Genomic DNA, 20,541 nt, shown 5'->3' with positions numbered 1-20,541 from the left:
TGTTAATTTCATTCTCATTTTGCGATACTGGAGGCAAACCTCTTCTTTCAATCTATCTATTTTATCTTCTCATCTATCCATTAAGTCGAGTTTCTTTACTCTTCTCTTTTTCCTCCATCAGAGCCATCCATCCATTATTGATTTACCATAAACCCTTTAAAACAGGAGTTCCAGTGACCCATTATAGCCAAAGAAAACGAAAGAAATGCAGAACCATCGCTCAGCTGCGCCATGCCATTATGCAATCAATCAACCAACCAATCTATAACCGCCTTCGCATCGACACCCTCCTCTCCGTCCTGTCAACCCTTTCTATATCTCTTCTGTCACTCCTCTCCATATGCCTAAAAACTCCCTGTTCCAGCATCCCCCACATAGGAACCCATCTGCACCAACCCCACCAAGACCAAGCCTCCTGGCCTGTAACAGCTGCCACAAAATTAGTTACGACAAAGCCCTCATTTATCTTTTTAGCTATCATGGAGCAAACTAAAGCAATGATTTAGGCGTCGACTTCTTTTGCCCTACAGTCGATTTCAAGCCTGAGGTCTGGATAGCTAATGTTGGATCATACATTCTTCCTACAATCCACTCATCGAGTTGCTCATCATTCATACCACGAATAGCAGGCTCACGATCGAAGTTGTAATGTTGCGCTGCGCGGATTACTTGACGAGCAACAATGACGCTTACTTCACGAATGCGGTTAAGTTCAGGATAGAGACGACCAGCGGAAATTTCAGAAGGTGTGAGGGAGGTGCTGAGGGCTTCGGCTGAGGCGTAGATCTGTGGGATTATTGATTAGTTATATTGGGATTAATAACAAAGGACATGTAGACTGAACGTACCATTTCTTGATTAATGCATGAGGCTTTGCATAGAATTGATCCAAGTCCGATACCAGGGAATACATACATATTGCTAGAATCTCATTAGATTTCAAACACAGCAATACGGCACACGGGAATACTTACTTTCCTTGTCCAGCAGAATATGTTTTGCCATCCTGAACATAATCTGGGAATGGACTTCCGCTAGCAAACAAAGCTCTACAATCGGTCCATTTCATAGCTTCCTCGAATGTACATTCAGCTTGACTAGAAGGATTAGACAATGGAAAGATGATCGGATTCTTATTCAATTTGGCCATTTTTCTGACAATTGACTCATCGAAGATTCCTCGGATAGTGGATAATCCCATCAAGATTGTAGGCTTAACATATTCAACCACTTCTGGAAGAGTTTTGTATTGTTTTCCCTCATTATCATCACGGGCAAAGTAGACTTTGTGGTCAGCCAACTTATCACCTCTATCGGTTGTGATCAGACCCTAGAGAAATTAGCTTTTGATTCTAAACAAGAATGGCAGAGTGTATACCTTAGTATCAACAAACCAGAAGCAACGACGTGCCTCATCTTCCGTCAATCCCTCTTTTCGGAAGAATTCCACAATTTGTTGAGCAACACCTACACCAGCACTACCTGCACCCATAAAAACAGCTCTCTGGTCTTTGACAGGAATGCCTGTTCTGCGTAAAGCGTTAATGATACCTGCTAAGATAACCGCGCCAGTACCTTGAATATCATCATTGAAGCAAGGATACTTGTTTTGGTACTTTGCCAGAGACGGGAAAGGATTTTTGAAATCTTCAAATTGAACGATGATCCTATTCATGAATTAGTCGATTATTCTTTCTGCCGAAATCATTTGAAGCATACCCAGGCCACATCTTGTTCAAAGCCACCATCAACTCCTCCATAAACTCAGCTTCCTCTTTGGTAGAAACTCTCTTCATGCGGTTTCCCATATATAATGGATCTTTAAGAAACTTCTCATTGTTGGTACCAAGATCCAGGGAAATTGGTAAGGTCTTGGAAGGATGAATACCGGCACACCCAGTATATAATGCCAATTTACCAACTGGAATACCCATACCATTGACACCCAAATCACCCAAACCAAGAATGCGAGAACCATCAGTAACAACCGTCATCTCAACCTCTGAATGACGCCAATTACCGAGGACTTCTTCTAGATTTCCTCGATCATGGTAGGAGAGATATAAACCTATCAATGTTAGTTTTGATATTGGAGTTTGGGGAGAATATGGAATACCTTCAGGTTGTTGATAAATCTCTGACCATCTCAAACATGCTTCTCCTACCGTCGGTGTGTATATCAAAGGCGTGATATCCTACACATAACTGTCAACGCCGATTCCAATCATTTCACTTGTACCTCACCACTCCCCCCGTACCCCCAAAACATCAAATTAAAAACATACCGTCAAATTCTCCTGCACCAATCGATAAAACAAATGCACATTATTATTTCTCAAATTACTGAGATACATATATTTTTCAATAGGAGTCTTCTTGGCGTTTAATTGTTGAAGACCTTGTATCAAATCAGCATACCCTCCATATAAAAAAGACATCCTCAGAAGTACTCACATCTTGTCGTCTGAAGCTTATGACTTTCCACATTGGGGGGAACAAGACCTAATGTTTTATTCTTTCTTCTCATCTCTATTGAATGTGAGGTATCGGGATATATACTATACGAGTTTCATTATTAGTATATTTCTTCCACATTGTCCTACCCAGGAACCATCATCAAAAGAACTCGAATCCAACCATTCCCAGCCAATTCCCTTCAAAAAACAAAAACAAACCCCCAAAAAGGAGAAAGAAATCGTGACTCACGGATGATCGAATTTATTCATATTGACAATATTTTCCCGCGCAGATCTCTTACTCTTATCCAACGTTAACGTCGCAGTATTCGTATTCGACGCAGGAGAATCAACAAATGATTTATAGGATCTAGGTATCTTCGTATTCAAGTGACGATTCGCACTCTCTTCCAAATCGCTCACGTCTTCACTCTCTGGTTTTGTAGCCGCTCCGGAAGCTGTCGATTGGGGTCGATTCATAATCATAATCATGGGGAAGGAGCATAGCCTTGTTCCACGGGTATGGCTATGGCTCAGAGTCGGAACCCTGGAAAATCGTAAGCCTCGGTACATTGCGTCCGTTTTACCTAGGTAAATGGAGTTCCAGATTTATGACAGAGTAAGAAATGATTGGAGTTTTCCTTTTCCTGGAGGATATCTTTGATAGGATGAGAAATGGATGGATTGGGTGGGTTAGAGGAAAAAAGTCGAATCTTCAACAAAAATTGGCAGAAAAAGTATGTATCGTAGGAAATTGAGATTTTGGGCAATAAGACGTGAATTGAGTGGGTCAATCGTGTATATACGGGACAGAAAAGTCGATTTTTATGTCACTTCCCTTCTCGCTCATCAACCCAAAACCTCAATTTAAGCCATATCGGAAGGTTGAGGAAGGAACGACATGAGAATCTTTTGATATCAAATGTCCTTTTTCCTTTTCCTTTTCCTTTTCTTTTTCTCATTTCTTTTTTATTCAATTTTACATACTCACGTACATATATACTCAATTATCCAATCAAAATCTAATTGTACCTTTACATTCTTCACCGGATTCCCTAGGTTTGTATTTTTTGAGGGGAAGTCCGGGGATGAACATCATGCCATCCCAACAGAACTCCTTTCGGGTATCGAGGGAGGCGCACGATGGTGTCAGAACATGTCAGAACAATGCAAGCCGTGTCTCAGTGTCCGAAGAAAAAGATTGTTTTTACCTTTCTCTTCCAAGGTTCTGATCTTCGCTTTCTTCCATGCTGTTGAGTGTGCCGTGTCCGAGCTTTTAATGCATCTGGGGCGTATCCGAAGTCGGAGCTATTGCTTGCTGCTAGGTGATTATTCACTGCTGCATCAACCCGTCAACTCATCAACTCATAGGTATATCAGCCAGAGCGGCTTGAGGTGCATCTCCCGCAGTGACATTCAGACCGTTCATCTGCACGGTGTTGTTCTCGGCATGAGAATTGAGGACCGTTTGTTGACCAAGTGTATTTCGCCATTCGACAAATTCATCAGATAGTATGCCACCATGTCCCTTCTCTTCTACCTTGAATACCTCAATGGCCATGGCTTTTTCTCTCCTTCGAATCTTCCACACACCATCACCGATAATAGTTGCTTTCAGAACTTTCTTTGTTAGCCACAACGAGGGTGAATAATGGTTCCAACTTACATTGAAGAATCTGATTCGCGAAGTTGATGCACATATCTCCATCCCATGAATTATTTCCCCCTCTCTTTACCATTCCAGGCATTTGGGCGGTATTTATTCTTTCGACGCTTTGAAGAATTCCATCAGGACTTCGTTTTCCGACTATGATGTGAGGAACTCCAAGCAAAAATGATTGGAGCCAGAATTTCAGAAGCTTTCTCTCAAAATTCTGCTCATCTCCTCTATGCCTAGGAGTCACGCTTGTTTTTAACTCAAGCCATTCCGTAGACTTTCCATCCTCAGACTTTGATCCCTTGTATACTGGACCCGTGTTAGATACAAATCATCAGACCATAAGCTGTAAACATACTTCCGTCAACTTCTCCACCAATAACCAAAGCATTACTTCCAATTTTGGTTTTTACAATGGAACAATACTGGGCATGGTTATTGACGATCTCAGTATCTCGATTTTCGATATAATCTCGAGACGTTTCTGGCCACGGAGTGGGCATAAGGCATAAAGTTTCGAACTTATATCCTATCTACGGTCAATGAAAGTTACGAATATTCATTCAAGATACCTCAGACTTACCCCAAAAACTCATCGCATCTCCTGAAGGTCTTCCTGGTTGAGGTCGCTGTCGTGCATCTTGTCTAGCTCTGGTCGTAACTTTATATTGATGATCTTCCTCGACAAAGCTATACAAGTCAGCTTGATGCCCACACGACAATAATTCAACATCAAGCATACATTGTCCCCTTCACCTCGATTAGTCCCGAAAATCTGAAACCCCATACCCATTACCCAACTCACCTCAAAACACGTGGCATTCATCTGGAACCCATCTCTAGAGTCAAACAAACTCGCAATAATCTGCACCCCTTCTCATTAGTGTTTCCCTTGCTTCTTTCTCCTAAATATAGACGAACTTTGGTCATCATTCCTCTCCAAGTAATAATATCCGCCTCAGTCTTAAGATTTGTCGTTTTCTCTTTCTCCATCAACGCTCTCAATAACGATTCCAGATGCTCATCCCTAGAATCATCATGTTTACGGAATGTTTCAAATCCGCGATTCAAATCCGTCCCTATATCAGGCGGATAATACCAGCGAATCGAGGAATCATCTAAATGAAACTCGTGATTATCATCATAAGAAAAATGGGCAATTTCCTGTTCTATTTGTTAGTCCAGAAAAAGAGAATTGGTGGTTGATGAGGAATAATATACCTGTGGTCTGGAAATTGCAGTATTGCCAACATCACGAGTTCTCTCAAATTGATTTAGGGGGAGAGTATTAAATACATGGACTTGAGGATGTGTTTGATTAATAGTATTCATGATGAAGTGAGATCTAGGTATGGTGATTGATATCGTTTTAATAGGAATTTAGATGACCTGTGAGTAATAGGAAATTCCACGAATAAGGAGACTCGAGAAATCAGAAATCGTGATGCAAATAAATACTGGGTAGGTTGTCAGGTGCTGGCTAGAAAGAGAACAAGTCTCCAAGTCTCGCAAGTCTAGACATTAAATTCGCTTGAGACAAGGCAATGAGGCAAGGCCAAAAAGTGTCCCTAGGTAGCCTGGTAGCTCGGTGGAGTTGATGAGATGGTTTCGTCTGATTTGTCTAGATGATCCCTGTTCATGCTCGTTCCCCGCTAATGCAATATTTACATTACAGCCTTACAACAATTCCAATCTTTACCTATGACAGTTATCGTATGCGACATATGGTTCCTGGGAAATTTGGTTATCACAGTACAATACCAGCATCCATAGCCATACTCTTCTAAATATTTATATACATCCTGTACCTTTGTCATCGTCATCCCTTCAATTAGTTCTCTCTAATCTTTCACAACCAAATCCGCATCCGAAAACAAATCACGTCTTCCTCCAAACCTCCAAACCTACAGACCATTTATAGACCTACGAACCCTTACACACCATCCACCATGCCCGAACGCCGCAATCCCACCAGCGCCAATGCTCCCATCCGCCCCTCCGTCCGACGGAATCTCTTTCCCTCCCACCTCCGCACCTCTCACACCGCATCCTCCACCACCCCTTCCCACTCCTACTCTCACACCACCCCCACCAACCCCGCGCCCTCGCACCCCATCCCATCTCTCCCCCGTCGTCCAACCACTTCCTCAACCAGTACATCTGCCGAAACTCTTCGTCTGGACCACGCATCCACATTCCCTTCTCATTCTTCCCACTCCAACGATCGCGATGCCAATTTCCATTCTTTCTCGCATAATGGACATGAAAGAAATGGGAGTCGGAATAATAGTACCTTGTCATTCGATGGCACGACGGATATAGTAATGCGGGACAAAAATGGCGATTTTGATATTGGGAGTATGATGTTAGGAGGGGGAATCGACCCGGGAGGGGATTTGTCGTTTGGAGCTGATGATGAGGATATGGTTGGGGTGGAGGGAGAGGAGGAGAGTGAGTTCTTTCCCTCTTATTTTCCTTTGAGGGCATGGGAAAAGAAAGTGAAAGGAGGAGAGTGGATTGTTTTCATACGGAGAGAAATGCTAATGTAACCTCTGACATAGGAGAAAGACAACGCCTGAATGATTCGATAAAACATCATCAACGCGATCGCAATCGTGCGCCAAGTGAACCCGCTGGTTAGTACGATTCTTGCCTAATATACACTTCTTCGTACACTGGGTCCCACCAAATCTATACATCAAACCGGCATTAGAACTTGCGCAAGGATGATACTAACCAGATATCTAGAATTATTAGAAGCAGTACGGAATAGTCTACGCGCGAAGACAGCTGCCCTATCAGATGACAACTGGATGTTTGAAGCGGAAAACGAAGGGGTTGTTCGATAAGCGTGGTTAAATTCTGCAGAATTCGTGCTCGTAACAGATATGCGATACAAATTTGCAAATAAGAGCATAGGAGCGACCTGTATTGGATATGTCATGCAGGATACTGCCGGACTGGCACACTGAGAATACTTGGGGTATAGACAACTTTGTTTAACATGGCGTAAAGATTGGATGGTTGCACGGAACGGAAATTGGAATACCCAGGGCTGATCCTACAGATTGCGGTAGTTTTACGGAGTATTGGTATTGGTATCTATCTTTTTTCCTTCTCTGGAATTGAACAACTGTAGTTTGAGACCATCAATCATCCATTACTCCCCCATTCAACGCAAACCTTCAGCTTTAATCGAGACCCTCGGCCACTGGTGCACCCCCCGATTGTCCAATTCTCCTAGCCTGCGGTTGCTGTGCTCCACCCCCCATCCCACCCCCAAACATACTCCCCATCATATCCAACAATGGATTTCCCTGTCTCGGTCTCTGAATACCAAAATACATTTCTCCCACGCTCGTCAACGCCTCCTCCCACATCTCCCCCGCTTCCTTCATCTGTCCCGCATACTTCTTCATCAACTGTTTGAAATCCAGCGAATTCCCCTTCTGCACCGCTACCAACAACAGCCCCAGAAAATTCAACAAGGGAATCGAAGGATAAATCTTAATATCCTCATTCGCGCCCCCCAACTCCTGCACCGTCAACCCCGCATTCGCCTCTCGCAAACGGGTCGTGAAAATCCCCAAACTCTTGCGCGCATCCCGCACATTCCCGACCAGTAGATAGGGCAACACAGCTCGACTCGCATACAGCGCGGCTGTATGACTATCATCCTCAAGATACCATTCATATTCCATCTTCGCCAGCACCTCCGCGGAATCCTTCGTGCCGAGTATCAAATGTCGTTCTGCATCATATACTTCTCCCTCCTCTGCAAGCAAGCTCCCTATCACATGATGCAACTCCGGGTCACCGGCGGGATACGCAGAGGTTTTGCAACTCCACGCGATGGTTTCGGTGATGAAGCGCTTGCGACTTGGTTCCTCGGGGGAAAACGCACGCAGGAGGGTGAAGAGTCGGCCTTTGGATGAGGAGTCGCAGGTTAGGGATGAAGTGCTGTACACTTCGAGGAGGAAGAGGGCGAGATCGCCCCCGGAACCGCCTTGTGCGGCTTGCAGCAGGGAGAGCGAAACGGAATAGAGAATGTCGGCGGCGGCGGGGTAGTTTTGGGATTTGATGTAGCGGGAGGCGACGACGCGGGTTTGTTGGTGCGCTTCGTAGTAGGTGCCTTCTGCGGTTCTGCGGGGTGGTTAGTAAGAAATGCGGCATGAGTTTGGATGAGGTGAGGTGAGGTGAGGTGGGAGGGGAGAAGGAAAATGGGCAAGAGGGAGGAAGGAGTTGTGGATTCTTACTTTTCTTGCAGACGCGCAATGATCTTATCGATCTTTGCAGACATTTTGCCGGTATGGAAAGTGTCCTAGTAGCTGTACTTGATTTGTAAAGAGTTTCCGTTATTATAATTGAAGTTCTGCGCGGTGGGCTGTGTTCTGCGACGAGGTGGTTAAAGTAGCACAAGCTTGCGAGGTGGTGGGATGAGAGATTCTAAGCTCGGAAGTTATTAAGCTGTTAGTGACGTGGTGGCGCGGCCGCTGCAGGGAAATTTATTACAGTGAGCTTTGAACTAATAAGTACCAACGGAATGACAGTTCAATCGGTTGAACATCTGGGCTTAGAAAACAAATCATGAATTTAAAATATTCATTACAGTTGTTTATCATATTTTGAAAATGAAGCCACGACCAGGAGTTTTGAGCTCAAGATTAGCTGTTCTTTTTACTTCTGTTTGCAATAACTGTACTCCCGGTGAGCTGAACTCTTGTGTACTGGATTTCAAGCTCACCGGGAGTAAACCTAGAAGAACATCAAAATATTTAAGCTACGTGGACCTTCCAGAAACCTGCTCAAGGTCTCAAAGAAATACCCTTACCGATCCGATCAGGTCTATTGTTCTAGCATCGAATCAATCATGCATTGAGAATAATCTGATAGTACACTTCATTCGTAACGTTACTAGGATTTCACTCAACACATCACATTCAAAAAAGCTTCAGAAAAATTAGACAGATAAATAGTAAACTTGCTAATTCGAAAAAGCCAACGTATCATATGAAAATTTGGAAATTTCATCAATTTCTGAAGGTCATAATTTCATTCCTGTCACCTATCACCTTCACCTAACCAATATTGTGATATTCTTTCCCATTCAAATTGCCTTTCCCCCAGAGAAGTAGATTCTCAGAATTATGAACGCGCAATTAGTAACGCTAGATTTCTGTTAGTTTATCTTTGCCTTGAAGGCTAAGTGAATGTACTTACAGGAGGAACTGGTGGACCTCCACCTGGTCTGTATTGTTGTTGACCAGGATAAGCACCACCTGGAGGAGGAGCGCCATATTGTCCTTGTTGTTGAGGAGGGTATTGGCCTTGTTGTTGTGGAGGATATCCACCAGGTTGTTGTCCATAGCCTTGAGGAGGGCCTGGAGGAGGGGCGTAACCCTGTTGTGGTTGTCCATATTGACCGCCAGATGGTGGAGGACGGCTTCCTTGTTCATCCTTGGTATCGTAGGAGGAATCAATGGCACCGACCAAAAGCTTCAATAACCACAAATCAGGAGTCAAATCCGTTCCTGGGTTGGTTCGGGCCATTTCATCTTGTTCGGCTTCGAAGTTGGATGTACAATCGATCAAATCTCCGATGGTTCTATCATCGTCGAGTTTCTTCAAGAATTCAGTTGCCTGCTTGTCATTGCCGACTTGTGCGAATTGATAAGAAATGGCTTGCTTTCCATATGGAGTACGTGCGAGCTCAGCTGAGGAATTCTTCACAAGTTGGAAAACATCATCTTGGTTATCTGGTTGACCATCGGTGATAACGATAACCAAAACTGGCTTCTGAAGTGAGTTGGATCTGACCTTGCTCATGATCAATGGCTCTACAACCTTGTTTCTAAGTTGTGCACCTAATGGAGTCAAACCCTTGAATTGGACGCGTTTGACAAGTTCCTCAACTTCTGGCTCAGATCGAATGTGGTTTCCTTGTACGTCACTGTTGATGAAGCGAACCTCGATTCCGTCGGCATCAAATAGAGATCCGGCGTAAGCAGCTCGTCCTAATACAAGCTTCATGTCATCAATACGGGAACCATTCTCCTGGAAAATCATAGAACCACTGTCATCTTTACGGAGTCAGTATTTTATTGTATGTCATTCAAAAAAGTTTGCGAACATACCAACGAAGAGAATAATGTCGAATAAAGCAAGCTTTACAATATCAGCACCCAATTCCTTGGGTACGTTCCAGGTTTGGCAGAGTTGATCAATTTTTTGAGGAGCAATGGCACAGATCTGATCGAGAATTTGTGGGTTTCTGAAGAAGTTACCCAAGTTCTTCTCTCGGATAGTGTCCTCAAGAGATTGTTTAACCGCTTGTGGTGGAATAGAGCTTCCACCTGGAACGTAACCCAAAGGTCCGGCGCGAGGTGGAGCTCCTTGTGGTGGTGGTGGACCGCCAGGGTAGGCTTGATATTGCTGACCTATTTGAGATTGTGTTAGTGGGTTTCCAGCATTTTGTCCATATTGCGAAGGAGGAGGAAATGATTGCGTTGGTGTGGGAGGCTGGTCTCGTGGATTCGATGGATATGGTTGATGTGGTTGATATGGTTGCTGATGTTGATATTGCTGCGGAGGAGGTTGTGATTGCCCATATTGACCATATTGTTGGTACTGTTGGGGAGGTGGAGGCTGCCCATATGGTGGGTTATACTGATTGTACTGTTGCTGTTGCTGTGGTGGAGGCGGAGGTGGAGGATGCCCATATGACTGAGGATGGGGCGACGTTGGAGGTTGCCCATAAGGGGACGATGGTGTTTGCCCGTAAGGAGACGCTGGAGGTTGTCCGTAGGGTGAAGGCTGACCACCATACGGAGATGGCGGAGGCTGACCATAAGGGGACGGGGACGGTTGACCATACGATGGGTATTGCGGATTGGGGGATGGGGATGGATGCACAGGTGAAGAAATCTGACCTTGCTGACCTTGACCATACTGTGGTTGACCGCCAGTTGGCTACATTATAATCAGCAAACATTCATTTTCAAGCAGACATGGAGGATTTGCACAAGGGAGAAAACATACATATGGTGGCTGACCAGCTTGAAGAGCTGGAGGAGCTCCTCCTTGTGCCTGCTGTGCAGCTGCCATCTTAGAAGCTAGCTGTCCCCCCGGATACGCATTAGTATTTGGTCTTCCGTACATCTTGATTTTTGTGTATATAAGACTTTAAAAGCTTACCCCCATTCTTTCGAAGTAAGATTTTAATAGTCTTTTGTAGGTTGATTTCTTGGAGGGTGTCAATAAAAAGAATTCTCAAGGAGTTTATGTAGACTATGAAAGGTCTAATTAAAGGTCGTCGTGGATATTTGAGTAATGGGAAAAAGTAAACCGTGGCGGGCGAAGCTTAGTATGATGGTGGGGTGATGATATAATGAAATACCTGTTGATGACGAACGCAGGGATTCACAGCCTTGTAACACGCTTTAACTCTCTACGAAAGACTAAAGTGAATTAAAACGGACCATTCACATCTGTTTCGTCAAATGATTTATCCAAGGTAGAGGTATGAACTCTTGGGGCTTGGCATATTTTGGGACTGTTGACCTCTCATAAGGCGTTTAGTTGCCTTTGCCGTGCTTACCTTGCTTTGAGCATGCTTGCCACATGCTTGGTCGAAAGAGGCTATGCTACATTTGTACCTTGCACTGGTGTAGAACTTACTATTACATCCATACGTGATGCAATACAAGTACGATGTAGATAGACATGTCCGTAGGTCATTATACGAGCCACCGTATTCGTTGCCTTTAATCGTATGCAAAAATCTAAACATAAATCAACATTTGAGCTTCGTACACCGACGGTCGGATGATCACGGCAACAAAGATATGGTTCAGGGGTTAAGAGGGGTCGATATGCTGCACTAGCGCAGATGCCGAGCTAATAGTGGAGTTTAGTAAACGTTTAGGCTTCGTTTCTATGCCGACTATTGCGAAAGACTCCAGTAGAATATATTGACCTAATCAAATAACAATTATCTGCTTCGCTGTCTTCTTCAATACACCTCCATGAGATAGAGTCGTACGAATCTGCTCATATCATTCTTTGGATTTCGAAACGTGCTCGGCGAAGTTGATGTTGTATAGCTGGGTACGACACATGAATTATGTGAAAGCTACCCCTCCATAAGCAGTGTAACAATGCAGCACAGCCCAATGTTGACCCTGGGGAAAGCCTGTCATATCAGATTGTGACAAGGCCATTTGCGAACTTGACCAACGGGAGACTACACTCAACAGCCACAGTACTTGATCGAAAAAAGTATAACATTTCAATTAATCTAAGTAGGTATCATTCATTATAACATTGGTGCATGGTCTTGAGAAGGTGTTAACGGCACCAAATCATCTTCATCACCATTCAATAAACCTCTATGTTCCCCCGTTCCTGCTTCTCTTGCAAGTCCTGTCTCCATGCCCATATCATCCTGTCCATTCGTTCTTCTAGTTTCTTCTGCACCATTCAATACGTACCAGACATCCTTCTTCGTCAAAAATCCTTGTAATACACCTCGATCGCAATAAAGAACATATCGAACTCCTAATTTTTGAAAATAGTTTGCCGTGAGGAGAAGGTTTGATCGTGAAGGTAAAGTGATAGGTGTTTGATCCATCCATGGTCGAAGATCGAGCGTCGTTCGTGGATCCGCAAACGGTTGGTGTGAAAAGAATGCTTCCGTCTCAGGTCGAAGCGACCGAGGAGCTTGCGTGGACATTTTGAGATTATATTGAAGTTCCGCGCGCGATATGTATCCCAATAATATAGCTTCTCGAGGATCCGAGATCACGGGAAAGCCGCGATATGGATGACTTGCCAAAACATTGGTTAAAGATTCAATAGTATGACCAGTAGCGGTAAGCACGACAAGGTCTTCAATCCGAGTCATGATTTGCCGAACAGATATATCAGGGATGGGTGTCTCATCACTGTTATCCAAGAATGGATACTCGTTCAGATGAATCCAACTTTCATATATTCCACGCTTCCCGAAAGCATCACCAACCCATTTACTGATCATGACAGCGATCATAATTGGTAACACATATGTTAGAGCTCCGGTAAGCTCAAACATGATAACGACAATTGAAACTGTCATTCTAGTCACACCGCCTAACGCAGCAGCAGCTCCAATAATCGCGTACGTACCGGGAGTAACACATGGAATATCTGGCTCGCAGGTGGCGAATGCAAAGAATTTAGGGAAGTTATGAACCCATATCTCGACAAGAATGCCAACGGCGCGACCGAAGAGCGCTCCTACTGCCATTGAAGGTAAAATGATTCCTGCTGGGACTTGAAGTCCAAATGTCATGGATGCTAAGAAGAAGCCTAGTACAGCTGCAAATAGTAATAAAAATATTGTTCCAATAGTAGCAGCACCAGTTTTGCATAATCCGAACTGGTCATCGGTAAGCTTCGAACACTCGGCAAATAAGGAGAAAACTAGCTCAGAAGATTGAGTTCGCATGTAAAGGTTTGGGTAGTTGACTAAAGCAGTCAGAGTAGCAACAATCATAACCTGTGTTATCGGTCCAGGAAGCCATGTAGCAGTCTTCTTCCATTGGAAAATACTTGTATTGACTTTGATGAAAAGTCCGCCGTAGATTCCCTGAACGATGTTAGACTACAGGAGTAATGATTTTACTAGAGAAGTCTTACCCCTAAGATACCTAGAAAAGCATAGGGTATCATTTCAAATCCATGCCAACCAGTGCTATAAGTAACTTGATATAGAACAAGCTTTCCACTTCTAAAAGGATCTAATGCTTGTAAAGTTACTGCAGCTGTCATGGCACAGACAAAGCTCTGCCACATAGTTTTGTCGGGAAAGTAGTATGAGAGTTGCTGGATTTAATTAGTTCATAGACATGATGATAATTAATGGTGTACCCACCTCTAGACTAAAGAGCACACCACCAATGGGAGAGCCAAAGGCAACTGATATACCAGCAGCCGCAGCCGCTGAAAGCACCTCCCGTTTACGAGCTGAACATTGAATTAGACGAAGATCTAGTTTCAAGCTTCAGAAATTAAACGTACCTTCGTTACCATTGATGTTGACAAATAATTTCATGAACACATTTGCACAGCAACATGCTACATGTACAAGCGGGCCTTCTTTACCAAGCCACATTCCAGATGCAACCGATAGGCACTACTTAAATCAGTATCTAACCGGTTATATATCAGAACAAAACTCACCAGTCCAAGGGACTTAATAACCAATGTCCAAATCCCCATGAAACGCCGAATTACAAAGCCACCTAATATAGTTTTGATCTCAGGAATACCGCTATGCTTCGCATATAAAGCATATTCTTGTACCAAAACACTTGAAATGAAAGCAAAAGACAACTAGTCCATGTCAGCAATTGCACCGGGTATAATCGATGGGCTCGACCTACCGAAAATAATATAAAAAAGAAATACTCTATAAACCATTTTCCACCCGCCGAACCAATGTTTGACGCAACACTCCATGGTATCCAATCACGGCACTTGGCAACACTGTCATATCCGTAGCAGCAGAAGAATTTGTTGAGGTAAAAGTGACCCCCGTCTTCTCCAGCTCGACAATATCCTGTCTTTAAATCTGCCAGAAAATCCGTGACGATATCGATTCCGGCTGCAAATGCGCCCGCTGCCAGCCCTGTCAGAACAAGAACTATCCATATCTGACTTGCATCCAAAAGCTGTTTTACATATCCAACTAATCCTGTTGCGTTTGAGTATAACGTCCGTAGCCTTTGTCGTTCTTTCGTGTATTCAAAGATCCAATCAATAGCTGTCATATCCTCATATCCAACCCGTCGACCTGGCCCCTCAATGTACCAATCCAATGGGCCTCCATCTTTAGGCGTAGGACTATGTTGTGAATTATTTCCTATTGGGTACGCTCGACCGTTCCCTGGGCTTGGTGTGCTTCCTCTCGGTGATGGTGTATTATGCCGCGACTCGGACCCACTAATCGGTTTGGTAAATGCAGATAGAAATCTGGACGTCGCAGGTTGTTTTTGTTTGCGCTTAAATGAGAAGTGGTTTGGGCTGTCTTCGTCAAGTGGATCGTCTGCAAGTACAGCTTGGGGATCATCGTTATCGCTGTCATCTTCGGCTGAGGGATGATTTGGTGGACTGCGACTCGACGACGAATCGGGGTGTCGCCGAGTTGCGAAATAACCCGCAGATGAACTGGCCATCTTTATACATTCGATAGAAGTATCTGCATCTTCTGTGGTAGTCGTAAGTTGAAACAGCTTTGTCGTTGACTTAAGAGTCTCGAGTGCTCTAGAATCCTCCGGATTAATGTTCTACCGAATTCCGACCGAAGGCTATTTGATACCCAATCCCAATTCCATCCATCATTCTTCCAAAATCAAAATTTTATTTAATTCCGACGTGAATGAATGAGATATTTTAAATATACTTTGAATCGAGCATGTCAGAATCAAAGGTCAGCGATAGCTCAAATTCCGAGCCAACGGGTCTCAGTAGCCCTGGCGCAACTTTTGAAAAAATGAAGGACCTCCTAAAGGCGAAAGACGACACTTCCAGGTTCGTAGGACTTGCTCTCCTTAAATCCGTTCTTGACAACGAACAACAGCTCGTCAAAAATACAGAACGCCTACAAATACTTTGGGAATCTATATCCTCAAAGTTTTTAGATCGACTATTGCGAGCTCAGTTTGGTGGAAAAATTGACAAGGCCCAAGCAAAAGATATGGTAGATCTCGCAGTAGCTGTACTACATACATTCTCTATACTATTGCCAGAAGATGTTCGAAGGGGACCACAGCTCACTGGAAGAACAGGACCTCTGGTCAAAGCACTTATTCAAAGGTAACACTCCAACGGTTCGTGTGTGAATCACGTGCTAATGCCACCTAGTTCCCCTGAAACTACACAGCTTATTCTCCAAACGCTGTTAACTATAGTCAGCCAGGTAGAAGGCTCTCTAGAACTTTTAAAAGTTGAGGATATCTCATCATTAATAGAGATAGCGCCACAATATCCCCTTGTTCTCGACATTCTAAATTATACTTGGGCAAATGGTTCTACGATCGAAGTACAAGCTGTCCATGAAAGTATCAATCGAGTGATTTCAAATCTCCTTGTAGTATTCAAAGGAACTGATGCAGTTACATTTTTATCTTTTGTTTCAAGCTTTATACCCAAATTATCTTCTGAAGTAAATCAATACTTCCCCTATTCAGTGCCGAGTCTAACATGTTTTAGGCGCTTCCACGTAATCCAAAGTGGCTTAAGTCTGCAATTGCCTTGCTTCGCGAGTTAGTTAACAGAAAACCCACACTCGCTGGTAGAGTTGCATATACTCAGGCGGCAGCGGCATTGTTACAAGCATATCCTGTGACATGTCCTTCATTGTTGTTTAACGATGAAAGTCTGCATACCTCGAATAAGAATGAAAGCAATAGCAAGCCGTTTTCTTATCTATTTGTAAATCTTTTATTGATTGACTTGCGATCATCCTTTCCGTCACTCTTAGCGAAATTGAATAACAGTGATTATTCAAGTATCTCACAACGACTTGCAGCCGCGTTCGATGTTCTCTCAAGCTTCATAGGATATCTTGTTCGAAGTCTCGATGAAGAAAATTCCAAAAACTTCACCATGCCCCCAGATTTAATGTTGAAGTTGCGAAAGGATATTGCTGAGACTATGTCTTTGGCAATTGAATACCTGCGAGATAGATGGGACGCATCTATTGCCGGTGCTTCTGGATTACATCCTTCCGCACGAGCTGGAACCGCTGCCACATCTGAAGGAACAAGACTTACTTTAACCTGGGATTCCATTGAAGATAAGGTTACTGCGGACCCCCTGATCCTAGCTAGTATCAGAGCATTAGCTATATGGGTTCGTGAGGATGAGAACGAAAACCTACGCAAAGAAAGTGCTGGTATGATGGATATGTTCATTGAGCTATATAAAATAAGTAATATGGATGAACCTGACTTCAGATATCCTATATTACTCGCGCTCGAAGGAATTATGACCACCGAGGATGGCGTGGAAGCTTTCTTGAACCAGGATGGATGGCAAGTGGTTTCCGAAGATCTCCTCAATGTTCTTAGCCAAATTGCCGATACCGCAGCACCCACCAATCCTCAATCTTCCATAACCGCAGAAGCAGCAAGAGGTCTTCAAATCGTACGCATCCTACTCGCAGTCATAGATGAAGAGTCAACGTCATACATTAAACAGGAATGGTTGACTCTGATTTCAACAACATCTGCCATAAAACTACCTGCCTCATTGTCGTCGTCGGTGGTCATCGAGCTACATATTGCCATGCTACAACTATCCACAGCATTATTATCAAAAGCAGGAGATGGCATGCGAAAGCGTTACGCCAATGATCAAAAGACTCAGAGACAAATGGCGGACGAATTAGAGGTCATTGTAGGGACGATGAGAGATAAGCAGGAGGCGGATGAGTTTAAGGAGTTGCTGTCAGACGTAATTTTAGATTTGGAAAATCTAGGAGTAGGTAGATGATCGTTAATATCATTAGAAGTGAGCTCGAAATGAAGCATGGTCTCTGGTTTTATGAATATCATGGAAATATTAGCAACTCTACAAGGATCTAGGTTCGTAAAAGGCCATTACTTCTGTGCATTCACAGGTTACCTAATTATAACAATTTTTCATTATCAACCTCATTGTAACCTCATATACCTATCTAGCATTCCTGTCTTTTTCGATCTCATCTCGAATCTTCTCTAGGTTCTTCTCTTTGCAACATGGAAAGAAAGCTTAAGAGTTGAAGCCAGAGCCCATTTTGCAATCGTTGTAACAATTAAACATTCATGTGATCGACTCGACGGCTCTGTAGTGGCGATCCCCAGATCTACAAGTAAATTGTCATGTTGCCAAACCAACTGTAAGTAGCTCCTCTCATGTGTATGCTTGCTATTTGATGATCTGGTTTCCACTTCCCACCATTTCTCTAAACCTGTTTGAACGAAGGATGAGAGTTCCAACAAGAGCGAGAGGAAAAGCACACTCAGAAAATGATAATTTTAACTTTTCTTTACTATCAGAAGATATATTGAAAGCTCATTATTGCCTACGGATATAAACTCCAACAAAAAGGTACCATCTTAACTCAGACTCTTGTACTAGGTATCTGATCACCTCCAATGTTGCATAATTGAGATAGTAAGTAAATCTTGCATGTGAAGTGCAACACTGATAACGGATATCGGAACTAGTTCCGGTGTACGATCTGATTTATGGAGGTCCTCGTGGCTGTCGCTTGATGAACACAAACATATATGTGTATGTTGTGTACATGAAAGCGGACAGAAGCTTGGAGGAGAGGCGAAATGAAAAGCTCGCATGAGATGGTCGGATGGACTTGGGTGTTGTATTCGTTTTACGTTCGGCATTTTGATCTTTCGTACAGAAGATCATTATCTCTCAAGTGCGATACTTTCGTTGTTTACATCAAAGATCATGAAAACATTTCAATCACTTCTTCGACCAACGGCTCGAGCTCCCAGTACGTAACATCGTCATGGTATAATAACATTTTTCGTGCTCATCAGTGACAACTAAGATTCCGTGCGCTAAACCCAAACGTCACAAGATGTTCATTCCAGTTGAACTCCTCGGATCTGGCCGTTGTCACCTCGTTCAAAACAAACATACCTAGTTCCGCCACGAGGATCATAACACTAAAAAGGCAAAGGGTTCCGAGCCATTCATCATGCTGTGGCAATATCAATGGAAGATGCAAGTTCACTTCCCCGGATGAGTTGTCACTCTCGGGTACTTGCAGAAGACAGAATGCTACATTTAATTTTGCTTGAAATGAAGTAGTTATCAACTAAGCTTGAGAACATCCACCACGGTGTAAATTGAGCCGCAGTATAACGAATAATTGAATTGAAACTAGTTTTGTACAGATGCCGCCTTTCTACTATCATGCGAGCTACAAAGCAAATATTCGTTAGTGGTCATTACGCAGTATGAGGTGCACAACACTCGTATCCTCGATACGTCTGACAATCGTGCGATGTAACTTCGATGCACAATCATCGTCAAACAATATACAATCATGATGTAAACCAGGGCTACCGATAGCATCTGGATGTGGACTCTAGGGAAGTAAGCATAGCGATAGTCTGAGTCTTTGAATTTGGAAAACACAAAATGGTATGTATTGCACAATCAAGAGAACGTGGGATAGAATACTGAGCACCATCTCATGCATCTACCCGAGAGAAATCCTGATCTTATACCCTTCATGAGTGTTCCACGATGAGATGATCACTTGAGTATTGTGGTATTTGAGAACATTGAATACTCCGATTTGAGAATCTCAAGTTCGTCGTACAAATTGGATTCTTGTATTAACAGAGTTATTTCTTACTTTGAAGATTGGGATCTCTCTATCAATATCAAACTAGTCTCAAAACTTTCAATATCAGTTCCAAATATGCATCTCCAAAAGTTTCTCGTCGTCACCTCCTCCCTAACTGTCGTTGGACTCTCGGCTCCAGTAGCTTCACAAGGTACACAAGGGAGTTGAACTATTTCCTAGCACCCGGATAATAGCAAATGACTCACAAATAACCAGACCGAAATTTCGAGATCATCGAGCGCAACGAACCTAACGCTCTAATCCTCGCCCAACACGGCTCCGAAACGAACACTCACCACATCTCAACAATCCCCGAAAACGACGCAGTCGCAGCTACAGACAAAACAATCGAACGAGCTCTCAGCCGCAAAAACACATACAAACCTCTCGAAATCCTCGTCCCAACATCCACAACAAAGCAGAAGAAGCGCGGAGACGAAACCATCGTCTGGGTTCCCCCACCACCAACTTCGAAGATTCCCCTAGCACGCGGAGATGCAACGGTAGTTTGGGTTCAACCTCCACCTACGCCTCAGATTCCTGTGTAATTGCTTCTGTCGACTGTTTTTGTTCAGATGGTCGCTGAATCTGTGTCGAATTTAGAAGTTGGGATTGGGTGTATTGGGAGGAAAGTGAGCCTAGGGGTAGGGAATAACGATGATACAAAATATGAGGCTTTGATCGAAATTTAACCAGTCATGGATGAGATCTTGCACTTGCGGAATATGGGCAGATGGCATCTATGCAAAATGCGTTCTGCGTATATTCAAAGACCATAGTTTGAGAATGACTTCTTGATGTTTCAGTAGTAACACAGGTACAGCAATGAAGTTTTTGGGAAAAAGAGTAGGGAAATAGCAATGATTGAATTTGTTTTTCCAGACATCATGATGCTTTTCTAGAACGAGATCAGACTCAACTCACCATTCAAGAAGCGCTTGACTTTATTCTGAATGTGCTGTCTTATCCTCAAAAGTGATGTAATTATCACATAGAAAGTTAGTGGACTCTTCTATTCGTCAAAG

General features: G+C 43.4%; 8 protein-coding genes across 8 annotated transcripts; 3 read left to right on the top strand and 5 right to left on the bottom strand.

Moving 5' to 3' along the window:
• Nucleotides 1-489: 489 nt before the first annotated feature.
• EAE98_006494 (uncharacterized protein) lies at nucleotides 490-3,029 on the bottom strand (the record flags this gene model as incomplete). Its single annotated transcript, XM_038954117.1, has 9 exons — nucleotides 490-786; nucleotides 849-921; nucleotides 975-1,330; nucleotides 1,379-1,667; nucleotides 1,720-2,068; nucleotides 2,117-2,195; nucleotides 2,286-2,398; nucleotides 2,455-2,558; nucleotides 2,707-3,029. 9 exons carry the CDS (start codon nucleotides 3,027-3,029, stop codon nucleotides 490-492), a joined length of 1,983 nt encoding a protein of 660 aa, XP_038809362.1.
• Nucleotides 3,030-3,816: 787 nt separating this feature from the next.
• EAE98_006493 (uncharacterized protein) lies at nucleotides 3,817-5,445 on the bottom strand (the record flags this gene model as incomplete). The annotated part of the gene is made up of 8 exons (XM_038954116.1): nucleotides 3,817-4,076; nucleotides 4,123-4,422; nucleotides 4,472-4,642; nucleotides 4,697-4,803; nucleotides 4,856-4,863; nucleotides 4,919-4,978; nucleotides 5,035-5,277; nucleotides 5,335-5,445. The coding sequence occupies 8 exons, from the start codon at nucleotides 5,443-5,445 to the stop codon at nucleotides 3,817-3,819; spliced, it is 1,260 nt and encodes a 419-aa protein (XP_038809361.1).
• Nucleotides 5,446-6,062: 617 nt separating this feature from the next.
• On the top strand, nucleotides 6,063-6,962 carry EAE98_006492 (uncharacterized protein; the record flags this gene model as incomplete). Its single annotated transcript, XM_038954115.1, has 3 exons — nucleotides 6,063-6,564; nucleotides 6,675-6,749; nucleotides 6,862-6,962. The coding sequence occupies 3 exons, from the start codon at nucleotides 6,063-6,065 to the stop codon at nucleotides 6,960-6,962; spliced, it is 678 nt and encodes a 225-aa protein (XP_038809360.1).
• Nucleotides 6,963-7,304: 342 nt separating this feature from the next.
• EAE98_006491 (uncharacterized protein) lies at nucleotides 7,305-8,413 on the bottom strand (the record flags this gene model as incomplete). Its single annotated transcript, XM_038954114.1, has 2 exons — nucleotides 7,305-8,256; nucleotides 8,370-8,413. The coding sequence occupies 2 exons, from the start codon at nucleotides 8,411-8,413 to the stop codon at nucleotides 7,305-7,307; spliced, it is 996 nt and encodes a 331-aa protein (XP_038809359.1).
• An 859-nt stretch (nucleotides 8,414-9,272) lies between these two features.
• On the bottom strand, nucleotides 9,273-11,313 carry EAE98_006490 (uncharacterized protein; the record flags this gene model as incomplete). Its single annotated transcript, XM_038954113.1, has 5 exons — nucleotides 9,273-9,281; nucleotides 9,334-10,193; nucleotides 10,248-11,082; nucleotides 11,152-11,229; nucleotides 11,308-11,313. 5 exons carry the CDS (start codon nucleotides 11,311-11,313, stop codon nucleotides 9,273-9,275), a joined length of 1,788 nt encoding a protein of 595 aa, XP_038809358.1.
• A 1,067-nt stretch (nucleotides 11,314-12,380) lies between these two features.
• On the bottom strand, nucleotides 12,381-15,326 carry EAE98_006489 (uncharacterized protein; the record flags this gene model as incomplete). The annotated part of the gene is made up of 6 exons (XM_038954112.1): nucleotides 12,381-13,738; nucleotides 13,789-13,974; nucleotides 14,024-14,115; nucleotides 14,170-14,284; nucleotides 14,332-14,484; nucleotides 14,535-15,326. The coding sequence occupies 6 exons, from the start codon at nucleotides 15,324-15,326 to the stop codon at nucleotides 12,428-12,430; spliced, it is 2,649 nt and encodes an 882-aa protein (XP_038809357.1). The 3' UTR covers nucleotides 12,381-12,427.
• A 239-nt stretch (nucleotides 15,327-15,565) lies between these two features.
• On the top strand, nucleotides 15,566-17,646 carry EAE98_006488 (uncharacterized protein; the record flags this gene model as incomplete). The annotated part of the gene is made up of 3 exons (XM_038954111.1): nucleotides 15,566-15,966; nucleotides 16,015-16,315; nucleotides 16,363-17,646. The coding sequence occupies 3 exons, from the start codon at nucleotides 15,566-15,568 to the stop codon at nucleotides 17,644-17,646; spliced, it is 1,986 nt and encodes a 661-aa protein (XP_038809356.1).
• A 1,945-nt stretch (nucleotides 17,647-19,591) lies between these two features.
• EAE98_006487 (uncharacterized protein) lies at nucleotides 19,592-20,064 on the top strand (the record flags this gene model as incomplete). Its single annotated transcript, XM_038954110.1, has 2 exons — nucleotides 19,592-19,667; nucleotides 19,733-20,064. 2 exons carry the CDS (start codon nucleotides 19,592-19,594, stop codon nucleotides 20,062-20,064), a joined length of 408 nt encoding a protein of 135 aa, XP_038809355.1.
• Nucleotides 20,065-20,541: the final 477 nt, after the last annotated feature.

The sequence above is a fragment of the Botrytis deweyae genome (assembly GCF_014898535.1).
Source record: "Botrytis deweyae strain B1 chromosome Unknown BDEW_014, whole genome shotgun sequence".
NCBI classification, from domain to species: Eukaryota; Fungi; Ascomycota; class Leotiomycetes; order Helotiales; family Sclerotiniaceae; genus Botrytis; species Botrytis deweyae.
This window is presented reverse-complemented; position numbering and strand designations above follow the sequence as displayed.